This window comes from Notolepis coatsorum (assembly GCF_963971535.1).
Source record: "Notolepis coatsorum genome assembly, chromosome: 17".
NCBI lineage: Eukaryota > Metazoa > Chordata > Actinopteri > Aulopiformes > Paralepididae > Notolepis > Notolepis coatsorum.
Genome location: NC_140181.1, coordinates 69618987 through 69636138, shown reverse-complemented (window position 1 = coordinate 69636138; position 17152 = coordinate 69618987). Strand labels below are relative to the sequence as shown.

At 45.4% G+C, this 17152-nt stretch overlaps 1 protein-coding gene across 1 annotated transcript in view; it reads right to left on the bottom strand.

Annotated features, from left to right (window-relative positions):
• Positions 1 to 3136: 3136 nt before the first annotated feature.
• The window catches only part of LOC311244074 (SLIT-ROBO Rho GTPase-activating protein 3-like), a gene marked incomplete at its 3' end in the record, with an annotated part of 38137 nt that continues 24121 nt past the window's right edge, over positions 3137 to 17152 (bottom strand). The window contains exons 13-22 of the mRNA XM_084333485.1: positions 15915 to 16014; positions 15647 to 15707; positions 15065 to 15142; positions 14759 to 14887; positions 13422 to 13527; positions 12807 to 13031; positions 7556 to 7587; positions 7199 to 7427; positions 3651 to 3699; positions 3137 to 3322 (exon numbers count right to left, since the gene is read on the bottom strand). Coding sequence (XP_084189611.1) covers positions 3137 to 3322; positions 3651 to 3699; positions 7199 to 7427; positions 7556 to 7587; positions 12807 to 13031; positions 13422 to 13527; positions 14759 to 14887; positions 15065 to 15142; positions 15647 to 15707; positions 15915 to 16014 — 1195 coding nt within the window. The remainder of the gene's footprint in view (positions 3323 to 3650; positions 3700 to 7198; positions 7428 to 7555; positions 7588 to 12806; positions 13032 to 13421; positions 13528 to 14758; positions 14888 to 15064; positions 15143 to 15646; positions 15708 to 15914; positions 16015 to 17152) is intronic.

Below are 17152 nucleotides of genomic sequence, written 5' to 3'. Positions count from 1 at the left end.
GAAAATGTGCGCGATATGTGATGTCAGAAAGACACCGCTGCATGTTAATGTTCAGGCGACGACGCCGCTGCGCAGTGGTTTAGGAGCCCAGGCTCAAAACAGCTCGAGATCTTGAGGTAGAAAATTTTTGTTTTTGAGGACTTGATTAGAAATACAAAACAATGAATAAAAAAAATTTATATATTACAGAGGTGTTCCATAGACTCACAGGAATTGTGTAAAAGTGCCCAAATAGTGAAAGAAATAGTAAAATAGTTCCCCTTTAAGACGAAAGTCTTTCTCTGGTCTGCATCCCCTTAACAATTGTATGTATTGAGCTGTACTGTACTGTACCCATTCTGCAATCTGTTAATAAAGTTTTCAATCAATCAATCAATCAGTCTCAAGAATTTCAAATATTTTTAATTGTAAAAATGCAAACGCACACACGCATGCGCGGCACGCACACACTGAGTGAGAGAAGTGTGTGCAGTACGAAATACCCAGTACCCCCTGCAGCAACACAAGCGTTGCTACACACAGACATCACCAAGGAGAATAGTGTCGTTAACAATAAGGCTACTCACAGAACTACACAACCATGATGCAACATGTATGCCCTGTAAGGTTTTCTAAAGTAACTACACATACCATTGATTGATTGAAAACGTTATCAGATTGCAGAATGGGTACAATACAGTACGCTCAATGCACACAATTTGCAGACGATTTCGTCTTGTTTACATCAGGGTCCCCCATTTTCAATTCATCATGACATTTATGACATACACGACATACAGGGTTTCACACACACACACGCGGCAGGGTTTGAAAGCTCGGCGTTGCTAAACATTTTAAATATTTTTTATAAACTGGTCAACACTGCTCAAAACGGCTGTATTTCCGTATTTGGCTGCCTGGTGCGCCTGCGCTGTGATCGCAGCACATGCGCATCATGCACCCAACGCCGGAAATAATGCAGTGTTGACCAGTTTATAAAAAATATTTAAAATGTTTATTAGCAACGCCGAGCTTTCAAACCCCGCCGCGTGTGTGTGTGAAACCCTAATGCAACGGTGCGTACCTTTGAAATGTCTATGTGATATAATTTGGACCCACCGCTCGTCTTTAACCAGTGCTTGATGGTGCACATTAACATGGCTAGTAAAGTGGGAGCCAGTGACTGCGTATTCAAGCAGGGCTTGCATCACAGTCACGCAAGGGGCTATACCAGACCAGAGTTGGGGCAACGGCTGACTGGGACAAGATGGAGGGTGTAGATGTGGAAGAGTTGTGTTGAACCTAGCAATTACATTGTTGCTCCAAACGCAGTGAACATTATCATTGACACACCTATGCCTTGGCTGTGTTGAACCTAGCAATTATATTATTGCTCCAAACGCCGTGAACATTATCATTGACACACCTATGCAGGGCTTGACGTTAACTTTTTGGCTCACTAGCCACTGTGGCTAGTGGTTTTCCAAAGTCACTAGCCACTCAGCATTTTCACTAGCCCTGGGCAGGTGGGCAGGTGTCAACGTCAAGCCCTGCACAAGATATACAAATATACAGTACTGTTTAAGAGAAAGAGATCATAAAAAAATATATACATTCGAGTGGGAAGAAACTGTACATTGGAGGGGGTTAGGTGGGCGGGTGGGGGGATTTTGGACATTTACCGGGGCCAGTTTTGAATGCAGCCACCCGTAGGTGCTCTTTGAGAGCGGTTTTGAAGGAGGGTAGGGATTCACATTATTTTACAGCTGTGGGTAAGGCGTTCCACATTGATGTGGCATAATTGCTAAACGTGTTTAGTCCCTTGTTTGAGCCAAATTTGGGTTGAACATGATTTGTGGAACTCCCTGTGGTGTTGTGGTCGTGGAATTCACTGACCTTTGGGAATCTTAGTGGTGTAGTGTATCTTGTAGACCAGGCCCATTGCAAGTTGCTGTACTCTGTCGTCTACGCTAAGCCATCCTAGGTTGTCAAAATGGGCAGGGGTGAGGTGGGTTTTAGGAGTAAGGTCAAGCAGTAGTCTGACCAGTTTGTTTTGTGATGTTTGTAATCTTGTTTTTAGTGCCTTTGAGGTGCTTTGGTACCATGAAGTGCAAGCAGTCGTAGTATCCTTGAATGAGTGCTCCTGTTAGTCTTCAGGGTATTCTTGTACCAGAGAGGAGATCCGGTACAAGAATCTTGTTTGTTGGTTTACTTTTTTGATTACATTGGTTGCCCTTTTGTCACAGGAAAGATTTGCCTCTAGGATGGAACCCAGGTATGTAATTTCATCTTATAAGAAACTCATCCCTGAAGCAATTACAATTCGGCTTAGTTGTAACTCGACACGGATGCAGTCAGAACAATCAAAGTAGTTTATTTACCGTAGATATACAGAAAATTACCAAAAGTGTGAGACAAGATAAAAATAAGTATGTCTGAGACAGCGATGCAAACTAAACACCAACCAGACCATTCACAGTTTCTTCTTTTTCATAATTCTGACTCCATCTCAGACTTAATTATGCACTAGTTTGTGTGTACATGTTTGTCTGAGCGTGTGTGTGTGCATGCATGTGTGTGTCTGGGAGTGTGTGTGCGTGTCTGGCGTGATGGTGGATAGAGTGTACATAATAAGGGCATTTCAAGGTCCAGTGAGCAATTACCAAATTAATTTGATAAACAGCGCCGATTCAATTAGGATTGGACAGTCTATAACAATGAGTCATTCGTATAAACATAAGTACACACACAGCATCAAGCTGCAACATTCCTACAATATATCAGTGCACGTGTCAAGTAATCTTTCCCCCCCAATATGATTAAATATAAAAATACATAATTCATCCACAGCCCGTCGTCACTGTTCAGTGTACAAGGTACATCGGTGCCGTCACCACAGGGGTGTGCTGTACAACACACTAACAAAGAGCCCCCCTCCATTCAGTGGGGTCACAGTGCCAGAGACTGTTGCAGACGAGTCCAGTGGGGAGAGTGTGGGTCAGCGCTCTCAACCTTCTAGAAAAACCATCCCGTCAATGGCTGCTGTCAGAATGGATAACCCCACAGCTCTGTCCTATAATTACGATCCCTCCCGCAGGTTGTCTCTCTCTCTCCCCCTCTTTTTCCTTTCATATCATCCCCCCCCCCCAGTCCTCTCTCAGTCCAGTTGATCAGCTGATTTGAACAGCCCCGACGCTCTCCCCCTTCGCCCCTCACGCCCTCCTTTCTTCTGGGGAGGCTGGACAGAAGAGGGGGGGACAACAGTGGAGGTGGAGGTGGGATCCTGGTGTGTTTGTCGAATGAGGAGCTCCTTGAAGACTGAGTCCATCTGGCGACAGACCTCCTGTAAACATTTTTTTTTAAATGAAGGGAGGAACAAGACAAGGCTGTTTTTCTTCTCCTTCACTTGCTGGGTTTGATCATAGTAACAATGCACTGTTGCTAGTCATTAGTAAAATAAATAAATAAAACACTAACCTTCTTGCAGTCTTATACTATAATGCACTCTTTCTACTATACTAATATGTTTTTACTACTATGCACTCAACACTGCAGCACCCAAGTTTCCGCACCGTTTCATGAACATTGTTACTCAGCTGAAAACAGTTGTACCCTTCCTGCCATACAGAACAAGAAAAAAATTTAGAGCTGAATGAGAACCCAAGCCAGACCTTGTTGACGTGAACGGTGATGTCTTCAGAGGACGAGTGGTCATGGCCCCTGTGAAGAACAGCAGAGGAGATTAGAAACGCTGCATTTTAATGTCGACTTTGTTGTCTCATTAAAATTCTGAAACTGACCAGATTAAAAGGTAGAATCTGTAATGCTGTCAAACGGTGACCTCCAGGCACTAGAGAATTACCACCATTATACTATTTTACAACACTATTATACTAAATCACTGTGCACAGTGTCTGACTCAGCAGCCTCTATTCTGGCCCCTCTCCTCTCAGTCTCTCTTGACCTCCCTACCCCTTCCCCCCCATCACCACTTTTCTCGGTTTGCTCCAGTTTCCCCCTCCATCATCTCATCAAAACCCACAACTTGCTCCCTAGACCCCCTCCCCACCCCGCTGTTTAACATAATACCTCCCTGTCCCATCAGATTCAGATTATTTTATTGTCAGCTTTTTTAAACACGAGATGCTCGTTTTTCCCAGCTCCTCATAGTTTTGTAAACATAGTACACAACATATATTATATCTATACAAACTATAAACTGAATAAGCTAAACATAATACACATATTTTATCCATACAAACAATACTATCCTAATTGTATAAACAAACTATAACTACAAACTGAAACTATAAATTAAATCTATACAAACTATACAATACAAGGTATGTACTATGCCCCTACCTCACCAACCTTTTTAATTCCTCACTGTCCCAGGGAATTGCCCCCTCCTCCACCTTCAAAACTCAACCCAATCTGTGAAGAACCTGGTCTTGATCCATGCTGCCTTAACCACTACCGGTCCATCTCCAATCTCCCCTTCCTCTCAAACTCTGGACTCCAACTCCAAATTCACCTGCACTCCAGTAACCCATTTGAAACCCCCCAGTCCCGTTTTCACAACACAGAAACTGCACTCCTCTGAGTACTCACTACTCAATGACCTCCTCACCTCTGCTGATACCGGAGCCCTTAACCCTTTCAATACAGAAGGTTAACCCTTTCACTACCACACTACAAAAGGTTAACGCTTGGGCGGCTGGGTGGCGCAGCGGACATTGCGCTCGTAACCAACGCAAGAGACACTGGTCTCGAATCCGGCTGTCAGCGTTGCCTCCGGCTTGGGCCGGTCGTCATACTAACTCAATTGGCAGAGTTAGCGGGAGGGGAGTCGAAGGGTGGTAGTCTGGTCGTTGTAAATAGCGACTCCTACAGGTCGGTCAGGGCGCCTGCACAGCAAAGACAGGAAAATGGCGGGGGCAGTGTGAGCCTCCTACACGTTACTCCTCGCCAATGAGAGTCCGCGCTGGCAGGTGAAAAGATGTGACTGGCTGCCTCCACATGTATCAGAGGGGACATGTGATGGGCTTCTATCCTCCCTACGACCGGCCAGTGGGGGGCACATGCGAGCAACGATCAGGACAGGGGAGGGAGAATTGGCACGAGAGGAAATTGGGATGAGAGAAAAATCACAGAAAAAAGGGGGAGAAAAAGTAGATAAAAAAAAGTTAACGCTTTCACTACCACACTACAGACGGTTAACCCTTTCACTACCACACCACAAATGGTTAACCCTTTCACTACCACCCTACGGAATGTTAACCCTTTCACTACCACACCACAAATGGTTAATGCTTTCATTACCACACTACACCGTCTGTAGTGTGGTCAAGGAGGATGATAAGGATGTTAACCCTTTCACTACCAGAGTGCCGCCTTGATACCGCAAGCCACAACGTCCTGATCACTGGACTTGAAGACCTCTTTAAATAGGTCACCGCCCTCAGCTGGCTCCACTCCTAGCTCTCCCAACAGACCATACTTCATTTCACTTAACAACCACTCCTCCGTCACATCCACAGTCACACAAGGTGTTCCCCAAGGTTCCATACTCGGCCCACTCCTTTTCATCATCTACATCCTCTCTTGGTCAAATTCTCCACCATTTCAACCTGGACTTCCACTGCTATGCTGAAGACACTCGCTCACATCGACTCCTGCCCGTCTGCAATGAAATCTCCTCAAACTAAACAGTGACAAAAGTGAAGTCCACTTTCAGCAGAATCAACAACCCCACACTCACCATTGATGACACCACTGTCTCCCTTTCCTCCCAGGTATGCAACCTTGGCGTGATCCTTGATCGCACCCTCTCCCTTGAGCCCCATATTTGCCAAATTGTCAAGCCCTCTTTCCACCACCTTCTCAATATTGCAAAGATCAGGCTCCCTCTCGCACGCCCTGCTGTTGAAACACTGATCCACGCCTTCATCTCCTCCTGTCTTGACTACTGCAACTCACTCCTCTACGGCATTGGTGCTGCTCGTTCAATAGACTCCAACTGGTCCAGAATGCATCTGCCAAACTTCAAACTCACACCAAATCGTGGCACCACATCGCCCCAGTCTTAAAAGACACCAATTGGTCTCCTGTCTCCCACCAGATCAATACAATATCCTGGTCTTCACTTACAAAACACTTCACCGACTGGCCCCTGGATATTATTAATAGGAATAACTAAAAGGGAGAGTCCCATAAGATGGGTCAAATGGGGGGGGGGGGGGGGGGGGCACAGGATAGGGGACAAATGGGGGGGGGGGGTGAGCTCTGTATATCCTCCACACCCCTCCATATCTCACTAACCTCCTCTCCCCCTACCAACCCTTTGTGTCCCTCAGATCCACCTCAGCCTGCTTTATCTCCACCTTCTCAAGTCCTTTGCAGTTTTGGGGATAGAGCCTTCTCCAGGGCAGCTCCCAGGCTCTGGAACTCTCTACCCCAAGACATTAATGCCCCTTTTCCACTGCATGGTACCTACTCGACTCTACTCTACATTTTCGGTTTTCCATTACCAAAGTACCTGGTACCTAAAGCGAGTAGAGTAGAGTAGGGTAGAGTCGAGTAGGTACCATGCAGTGGAAAAGGGGCATAAGAGTCCCTTGCAGTTTTTCCAATCCCGCCTCAAGACCCATCTGTTCTCCATTGCCTTCCCAATCCCTCCGTGTGTCCATTTGTGTTGAGTTTGTCTGTTGTTTGTCTTACTACCATTGCTCCTTAGTGTAAAGAGACTGAGTTCTGGAAAAGCGCTATATAAATCACATTTATTATTATTAAGCAAAAGAACCCCACTTGGTACTACAGTTTGTTTAAATTTTTTGTTTTGGTCTGATGTGTGGGCTTGAGTTGAGTGGGGATAGGGGATGGATTGCTAATGCTGGCAGAGTTCCAGATAAATGTACAGCAATAAGTTACTAAATACTGTAGCAGTGTATATTATAAATATACCGGTATATATTTTTAGCTATATAGTAACTTATTATAGTGTGAAATTATCCAGACCTCTCTTGACAGAGCCTGATGTGTGACCAGCAATAGCAACCCATCCCCACTCAACTCCAACCCACACATCAGACCCCGCCAATAATGTAAACAAAGTGCAATACCATGTAGGGCTCTTTTGCCTAGAGGTCGCAGTTTGAAGGCCTTACAGATTCTAACATCAAGTCACTAACTGTCCAACCAGGGTCTGATTGACACCTACTCTCTGCGTAGGAACCCAGGGGAGTGGGTGCGGCCCTGTGGCCTGCCCTGTGGCCCTATGGGAATCTGCAGCGCAAACTTGACACCGGGAGCAACGCTGCCCCCTGTTGGGCCTCCTCTGGAGACGCTGGGGTTATGGTTGCTGTTGGCTCGCAGACGCTCTCCCTTCTTCTGCGTCTGCGCTGGAGACGGACTGGTGCTGCGGTCGCCCGTGGTCCCCGTCTCCAACTCTGTAGTACATGGTCACGTTGAGAAATACATTTCCTTAAAGCACATTTGATCTGATCTGTAAAGACAAATAGACTAACTGATGCAGCACCAAAGGTCTCCAATAAGATGAACACATGATCGATCTTACCATCTCCATCTCCCTCTTCCATCATCGGTTCACTGTTAAAAAGAAAAGGGGGAAAATGATCAAGTATGAACGTTATAATACAATAGAAATGTGTGCGTGCGTGTATATATATATGTGTGTGTATGTATGTGTATGCTACTGCATGTGTGTGTGTATTTTCATACGTGCGTGTGTGTGCACACACGTGTACATATTAAAATCAATCCTGGTTGCAAATTAACACCAACTGCCAGTATATATATTTATTGTCTACATGCATCTATATAGTTTGTCTGCATGCTTGTGTTCAGCCACATTGGCTGGTGGAACTCATCTAAACTTTGCTATTTTGGAACTGGATGTGTGGGGGGATTTGGTGCTGAAGTATATCTATGCTGAGTGTCATCAGCATAGCAGTGAAAGTCCAGGTTGAAATGGTGGAGAATTTGACAGAGATAGAGGATGTAGATGATGAATGCTCGGAACTTCATAAAAGTCAGACAAAGCTTTCCAAAAGCTCAAACAGTGAACTTCAAGCCCACGTGGTTGAACTAAAAATTCAAAGAAACAGTCTAAGAAATGACGTAAACACCATGATCAAAACCACAAAAAAAAAGTAATCAATGACAAAACTGAGGAAAACAAAAACAAACCATGTGAACTTTGGAAATTACTCAATAATCAACTAGGCTGCAGTAACAAACTTAAAACCAGATTCTCAAACAAACATAAAGACGGACAACACGCTCATCACAGACAAGCTGGATGTAGCCAATTACTTAAACATCTTCTTCACAAACATAGCCACAACACTGGTAAACAAACTACCCTCCCACTCAGGGCATTATGGGGTAGAACACATACTGTAGTAGAATACTACAAAAGCCTAGGGGTCCGCAAAGACGACTTCAAACTAGTAATGGTAACAACCGATGGAGGACGTACTCAAAAGCGCCCTCCAACCTAACAAGGCCACTGGCCATGACAACATGATCCCCTCCAAATTCCTCAGAGACGCAGCAGCCGCCATCACCCCAGTCATCACACACATAATAAACCTCTCCATAAAACAGGGACACGTCCCCAAGGACTTAAACATTGCGAGAGTGACCCCTCTGCACAAAAAGGGCAGCAAATTAGACCCAGGCAACTACCGCCCTGTTTCTATTCTTACCTCCATCTCAAAAGTCATGGAGAAAATAGTCTACGAACAGGTCGAAAAGTCGCTGCTGATGGAGATTCAGTGTTCAGGATAACAGAACATGAGGTGAGGAGGACCTTTAAGAAAGTGAATATCAGGAAGGCAGCAGGACCGGACGGCATCCCCGGCCGCGTCCTAAAAGTCTGTGCCGACCAACTGGCCCCGGTATTCACTGACATATTTAACCTGTCCTTAGAACAGGCTGTCATCCCCATCTGTCTGAAGAAGTCCACCATTATCCCTGTACCCAAAAAATCTATGCCCGCTTGCATCAACGACTACCGCCCTGTAGCTCTCACCTCCATAGCCATGAAGTGCTTTGAGAAGCTAGTGAAGGGCTACATCTGTTCCTCCCTCCCCATCAACCTGGACCCCCTGCAATTTCCATATCGCCCCAACAGGTCCACGGAGGACGCCATAGCCCATGTGCTGCACACAGCAACATAACACCTGGACAAGAGGCAGGGGAACTATGTGAGAATGCTGTTCGTCGACTACAGCTCAGCATTCAATACCATAGTCCCCTCCAAACTCATAGCCAAGCTCAGGGACCTGGGCTTGAACTATGACCTCTGCCAGTGGGTCTTGGACTTCCTGACGGGTAGACCCCAGGTGGTAGGAGTAGGCAACTGCACCTCCTCATCCATCACGCTCAACATAGGGGCCCCCCAGGGCTGTGTTCCGAGTCCCCTCCTCTACTCCCTGTACACACATGACTGTGTGGCACAGCGGAACAACAACACAATCATCAAATTTGCTGATGACACAGTAGTGGTGGGCCTGATCTCTGCCAACGACGAGAGGACCTACCTGGAAGAGGTAGAGAATCTGTCGCAGTGGTGTCAGGAGAACTGCCTCTCCCTGAACGTCAGCAAAACAAAAGAGATGATTGTGGACTTCAGGAGGTCGGGCGTCAGGCACTACAGCCCCCTCAGCATCGACGGGGCACCGGTTGAGAGAGTGAACAGTTTCAAGTACCTCGGAGTCCACATAGCCGAGGACTTGACATGGACCACACACATTGACAGTGTTGTGAAGAAGGCACGGCAACGCCTCTACTTCCTCAGGCGCCTAAGGAAGTTCCAAGTCAGTCAGAGATCCTTAAGAACTTCTACTCATGCACAATAGAGAGCATCCTGACTGGCAATATCACCTCCTGGTTTGGGAATAGCGCCGCACAAGACCATAGCAGACCACAGAGAGTGGCCCGTTCAGCCGAACGCACAATTGGAGGGGGGCTTCCCACTCTCCAGAACATTTACAACAAGCGGTGCATGGGTAAGGCTAAGAGAATTATCAAAGACTCCAGCCACCCAAACAACTGCCTCTTTGAACTGCTGCGGTCAGGCAAGCGATACTGGAGTCTCATGGCAAGCACAGAAAGACTCAGAAGAAGCTTCTATCCCCAGGCCATCAGGATGCTCAACGAACAATAACACATGTAACAACCATCAAATGCACTCACAGCACACACATCCACACGCACACTCACTTTAAACAAACGACTCACTGCAGCACCCACTTTACACACTTTAGAACACCTAAACACACTTTATATTTATTGGTAAAGAATTTGCACTACAATCCATACCTCATTACACCTTACTGTAAATTGTACCTAAATTGTACCTCATCCCATTTCTGCCTTGCACTATATAGTATATTGTATAGTATATTGTATGGTAACTCAGTTACTTCTACTCTGCATTGAACAGTGTACATACTGAACACTTGTGTCTACGTACGTATTTTTTACTTGCTATACTTATTTTATTTTATACTTATCTATTTTTGTCTAGCACAGTCTCTGGAGCGTAACAGAAAGAAGCATTTTGTATAAAAGTATTCTGTACTTCTGCATGACAACTAATAAAGAAACTTGAAACTTGAAACCTGGCAGAAAAAAATCTAATCTACGAATTCCAATCTGGCTTCAGAACATCCCACTCCACTGACACATGCCTTCTCTATTTGAACGACCACATCAAACAAGAGGTGGACGCGGAAAAACACTGCGGCATGGTCATGCTGGACCTACAAAAGGCCTTCGACACTGTCAATCACTCCATTCTGATTGACAAGCTAAAAGCAATTGGTTTTGATAGTTTATCAGTGAGCTGGATGCAATCCTACCTGGAGGGGAGAGAACAAATGGTGGAGGTAAACGGTACTCTACCCCCCCCCCCCCCCCCCCTCACAGTGAGCTGTGGTGTTCCACAAGGAAGCATACTAGGACCGCTACTGTTCCTAATTTATGCAAATGACATGTCGTCAGCTTGTGACTGCAACTTGTTCCTGTTTGCGGACGACTCAGCCCTGCTGGTCTGACAAGAACAAGTTGCAAGTTGAAAAAACCCTCAGCTCGGAACTAGGCAAAATCTGCATATGGCTCGCTGATAAACTATCATTACACATGGGCAAAACAGAGTCCATTCTCTTCGGTTCAAATAACAAACTCAGCTAGACCGACGGCTTCTCAGTTACAGTGGGTGACAATATTGTCACAAGGAAAGATGAAAGTACCTACCTGGGTTCCATCCTAGAGACAAATCTTTCATGTGACAAAATGGCATCCAATGTAATAAAAAAAAGTCAACCAACGAACTCGATTCTTGTACCGGATCTCCTCTCTGGTAAACAAGAATACCCTGAAGACTCTGGCAGGAGCACTCATTCAAGGGTACTACGACTATGCTTGCACCTCATGGTACCAAAGCACCTCAAAGGCGCTAAAAACAAGATTACAAACATCACAAAACAAACTGGTCAGACTACTACTTGACCTTACCCCTAGAACCCACCTCACCCCTGCCCACTTTGACAACCTAGGATGGCTTAGAGTAGACGACAGAGTACAGCAACTTGCAATGGGCCTGGTCTACAAGATACACTATACGACTAAGGTACCCATGTACATGTCAAAATACTTCCCAAAGGTCAGTGAATACCACGACACCAGAGGAAGCTCAACAAATCATGTTAAACACAGATTCGGCTCAAACAAGGGACTAAACACGTTTCGCAATTATGCCACATCAATGTGGAACGCCCTACCCAAAGCTGTAAAGGAATGTGAATCCCTACCCACATTCAAAACCGCTCTTAAAGAGCACCTACGGGAGGCTGCAATTCAAAACTGGCCACCGTAAATGTCCAAACCCCCCACCCCCTCTTAATAGACAGTCTCCTCCCCACCGCATGTATATATTCTCTCCCCGCCGTATGTATATTTCTATTCCACCCACCCACCCCCTCCAAATGTACAGTCTCCTCACCACCGTACTGTATGTATATTTCTCTCCCACCCACCCACCCCCTCCTAATGTACAGCCCCCTCCCCATCATATGTACATACTCTGTCAGGATCTATGGGTAACAGTACTGTATATTTGAATACCGTATATGTCACAAATGTATCAGTACTAAATACCTGTATGTCCCTATGCCATAAATGTCATGCATGTTGAGTATGTCATAAATGTCAATATGAATTGAAAATGGGGGACCCTGATGTAAACAAGACGAACGTCTTTCTCTGGTCTGCATCCCCTTAACAATTGTGTGTATTGAGCCGTACTGTATTGTACCCATTCTGCAATCTGTTAAATAAAGTTTTCATTCATGAAAAGGAGTGGGCCGAGTATGGAACCTTGGGGAACACCTTGTGCGTCAGTGGATGTGAAAAAACATTTTGAAACCACAAGCTACTGTAGTTTAAACTTTAGAGAGTCAAATGGTTCTTTCTTTAAACAGGGTAGGTTGACCGAGCATGAATACGCTTTTTCATCAACACCCTGCTTCACACTCACACATTCACACAGTGTTTGCCTGCCTATAGTACAACCACAGTCCCATACTGTTGGCCATTGAGCAGCTCCACTGGAGCAGTTAGGGGTTAAGTGCCTTGCTCATGGGCACTTGAGCAGTTGGTATTGAGGGATGGGAGATAGTTATTAATTTACTTCACTTCCACCTGGATTTTTGCAGCCAGTCTGGCGACCTTCCGGTCACAAACCCGCTTCTCTAACCTTTAGGCCACCACTGCACCCCCCCCGCCCCCCTCTCTCTCACCAGTCATCCTCTTCCAGTGTCATGCACTTCTCATATACGGGTCCCGGGAGCTCGGCCTCGCTGGGGAACACGGTCTCATGCTGCACAATGAGGTTCTTCACCAGGGAATTGATCTGAGGCAGCAGGGTGACTGCATCGTCCTGCGGACACCTCACCAGGCTGGGGCCGAAGCACACGGCCAGGTTATATGGCTGCATCATGTTCTCATCACTGTACTGGGATACGCTGTTGTACGGGAGGAAGAGAGAGAGAGAGAGAGAGAGAGTGACTGATGTGATCAGATAATCCAAGATTGAAAGAGAGAGAAGTACACAACAAAAGACGGCGAAATCGAGAAAGACGGAACAAGATGGAACAGAAACCGAAAGACTAACGCCGGTCTTTGTTGCATCGATCATGCTGTGTGCGTATGTGTGATAAAATAGCCATCTAATAAAAAAAAATAAGTCTCAAGTCTGCTCTCCTTTCAGCTCCTTCCCCTTTCCTCTTAAAAAGTAAACTTTAAAGTTCCCCTCAACAGCAGCCTTCTTCCAATCTCGTAAGACTGGCAACGCTGGAAAAAAAATTGTAAATACAATGTGTAATAATTTGTGTGCTGAATTTTATAATACTTACTGGTGAAGAAACGAGAAGAGGTATCTCATGACGACGACGGTGGGCGTGGGGAAGGACGACACGACGGCTTTGAGTTGAGCCGCTCTCTCAGCCTCATTATCCACTTCTGTTAGAGGTGAGAAAACATGGATGAAAAGAAAGATGAGTACCTGGCCGCCACCCAGAACCATACATCCCATCACACACACATTGACGATTTATTTATGTCCACATGAATACAAGTATGTCAAGGACATACATAAACACTAATAATCAGATATTGAGAGACAGTTAGTTACAAAAGTGCCTGACTGGCATCACATTGTTGCACACAAGCAGGATAATAGCATGCATGATGAAAATAACAGTAGCAGGTGAAAAGGTAACGGACAAAAATGGATATAAAAAGCAGCGTCTCCTCCATATTGAGCGGCTACTAAATACAGCAGTTACTGAACAATACCTTGCTAACCGCTTGGCCCTTCTCTTAGAGACCAGTCATCTGGAGGCTCCTCACTACCAGCTTGTGTACATGACCTAGGGTCCTAGGCTACCAAATATAAAACTAAACGTTTACACTTGTAATCCCACTCATCAACTTGGTTAGAAAGGCTTTCTCTAGGCTGTGGTGAAAAGTACAACCAACCTCTACTAACCACGTCCGGGGTGTTAGCCGCCGTGATGTTTGAGAACACTTCTGATTCTGAATGATCACTACACAGATTAAACATGCTTGGCTTCACAGTAGAGTGTTTATAAAAGAAACATGGAAGAAAAAATGGAAGTGATATCAAATCCTCCATTTCCCTCAGACACACACACACACACACACACACACACACACACTTGAATGACAGAAACCTGCAAGGGACACATACATTGTGCATCCAGTCAGATATTCAAGGACCTTATTTAGTTCCATAATATGGAACATAGTATGCAAGAGATGAGATGATGATAAGATGATCCTTTATTGATCCCCTTGGGAAATTCGGGTGTCAAAGCAGCATGGGGGGGGGGGGGGGGGGGGGGGGGGGGTACAGGGTGGGGGATGAATAGCTTCACAGTCCTATATACGGTACACACTATAGATACAATTAAGTATAGATAGATACAAATATAATATAAAAAGTACAAACACAAGATAGTCCAGCAATGAGAGTGCAGTGATATTAGTCTCTAGTGCAAAATGCAAGATAGTACGGTGATGCGAGTCTCTAGTTCTCTTGTGTGTGCATGCGCACCCATGCACACACAACATTTCAAACGTTTTTTGTATCTTTTATTTCATTTGATTTATTTATTTATTTGCATCCATCAATTAAATTAATGTATTACATGCCAAAGATTCGACTTACGGGTGCACTCCAGGAGCTGGCTGGTGCTCTCAAAAGGAAACAGGGGCTTCTCCAGACCTCGGAAGTAAAGCTTCAGCACTCCAGCCACAGAGTCCAGGTCACAGCTCTGCTCAGCCAGAGGCTCGTCTCCTACAGGGCAGCCAACAGCATACTGTCCCCCATCATTAATGTGTCACGGCAGGAGAACCAACAGCACACTGTCCCATCATTAATGTGTCACGGCACCTGCGGCTCGAGCTGCACTCAGACGGAGCCAGAAGACACGCGTGTACATGCATGCACGAGCGTACAAGAACACACACCTACCTTTCTCAAAGGCATCCCTCAAATTGTTGACCTCCCCCTGGGACCCCGGCACCCGGAAGATCCCCTCGTGGTGGAGACCTGATAGAATGTGGACAGACAGACAGACAGATTTATCTCTACTACCGTCTGCGCTGTGCATACAGCCGAGCTACAGTGGCCTCTCTTACAGTATATCTTCATTAGCCAACCATCAACCTTGTACCCACAACAAGTGTTTTTCCTCAAAGAGGAGGTTCACCCCCAAAATATGTCCCACTAGTCCAGGAATCCCTGGAAGAAGAGATCTTGTATCTCAATGGGACCTTTCTGGCTATAAATAAAGAGTAATTGAAAAAGAAAATATCTCTCTTCCAGGTAGGAACTAAAAAGTATACAATTATATTATACAATATGTAAATAATTAAAATAGATTCAAAATCATGAATAATTTCAAAATCAATTCCCATTATGCATAAATAATGCGATAAGAAAAACAAGGCCACACAAGTATTATATGTGTGCATCTATGCTATTACTGTATATGCACAGTGAATGTTCAATGTCTGCTGGTAAAGTAAAACCAGCATAGAGCATTCATCTCACCGTTAAGGTTGATGTAGCAGATGCAGCTCTCCACAACAAGCGGGATCTCTTGTCCCGATGCCTGGAACACAACATTCATAGGAACAATTAATAGATTCATTCAACATTAAAAAAAAAAAAAAAAAAAGGGAAAGGAAAGGAAAGGAAAGGAAAGGAAAGGAAGGCTTGGGTTTAGTGTATATGATTTTACTTGGAAAGATAAATGTAATAAATTAATCAAAAGGTAGACAAACAGAGAAAGAGATGTTATGATGATGTTGATAGCTACCTTTAAGAAGTCCAACATGTCTCCCGTGAAGAGTTTCTGATTGTGAATCAAGTTGGGATTGGATTTATTCTTCCTCATATGCTTCGACTTTGTGTTGGGTCTGTGGAGAAACCATTCGGTAAAAATCCAATGTCCAACGTATTATGTTGGTTTAATGATACAGGACTTCTAGGGGTTATCACTTTAAAAAGGTGCTGTAAGTGGTATTTATTTTGTTAAAATAAGTGTTAAATAGCCCTACATTCTGACAGCCATCACTGATAGTGTGTTTGGTGCAGTAAACACTAAATCAATTTTCTGGTATCCCTTCCCACTTCATCCAATAAGGATGAGAACCCTAGAAAATGTTATTATTTCAAGATATCTTGCCAAGCCAAATTTTCTTACTGCACTGGCAGCTTATTTTACTTGTTCTGTATCGTAACGGCTCTCGCTCGGCGTCACTCACGCACTGCACCTCGCTTGTGCACGCGCACTGAATAAAATTCCACAATGTACCTTTATCCCAATATTCGTCTGACCACACCCCTCATCAGCTTACCTTCATAAGCAGGTGTGTGGCCACCTACTCGCCTCCTTCTTCGCTTTCACCACAAGGAAGTGCCTTCGGAGAGATCCCCACTTGACGTGTTGCTAGTTGAAGAAAGTTGAGACGTGTTTACATTGTGCTTATTTTTTTCTTCTCTCATAACTATTCAAAAAGGAAAATCTAAGTCATAATGTCTACCTCGGAGAGTAGACCCACTCTTCACCAGGGGTTCTCCATTCCCGCCTCTGTCGTGCGCGCTGGTGCGGGGCTGCTGCCACTTTCATGGTTACCAGCCCAGCCCAGGAGACAGCCGATGGGTAGTTTGCCTCTCCGAGGAGCCGGTGCATCGGTGCCGCCGCCCCGGCGGTGGCCTGATCCCGACTCTGGTTTCCGGGGAATCGTCCGTTCGTGAGCGGCCGGTTCCTTTGGTTCCGGAGGATTTGCGACGCAAACCTTTCGCGTCTGCCCGTTCACGTCGCAAGATGGTGTCCTGCAGGTGCGAACGGCCTGGGTTTGGGGAATTGCTGGAGACCAGCGAGGATGCGTCGGTCTCTGCATGCCCGATGGAAACTGAGGATTACATGGAAGAGTCGGACGGATTCTTGTTTGAAGGCCCTGTGGAGGAGAGTATCCCTCCTGTCCAGGTAACACTGGAGGGGGGAGAAATGTCTCCTTGGGGCGCCTTGTTCGAGGATGTCGGGGAACTACC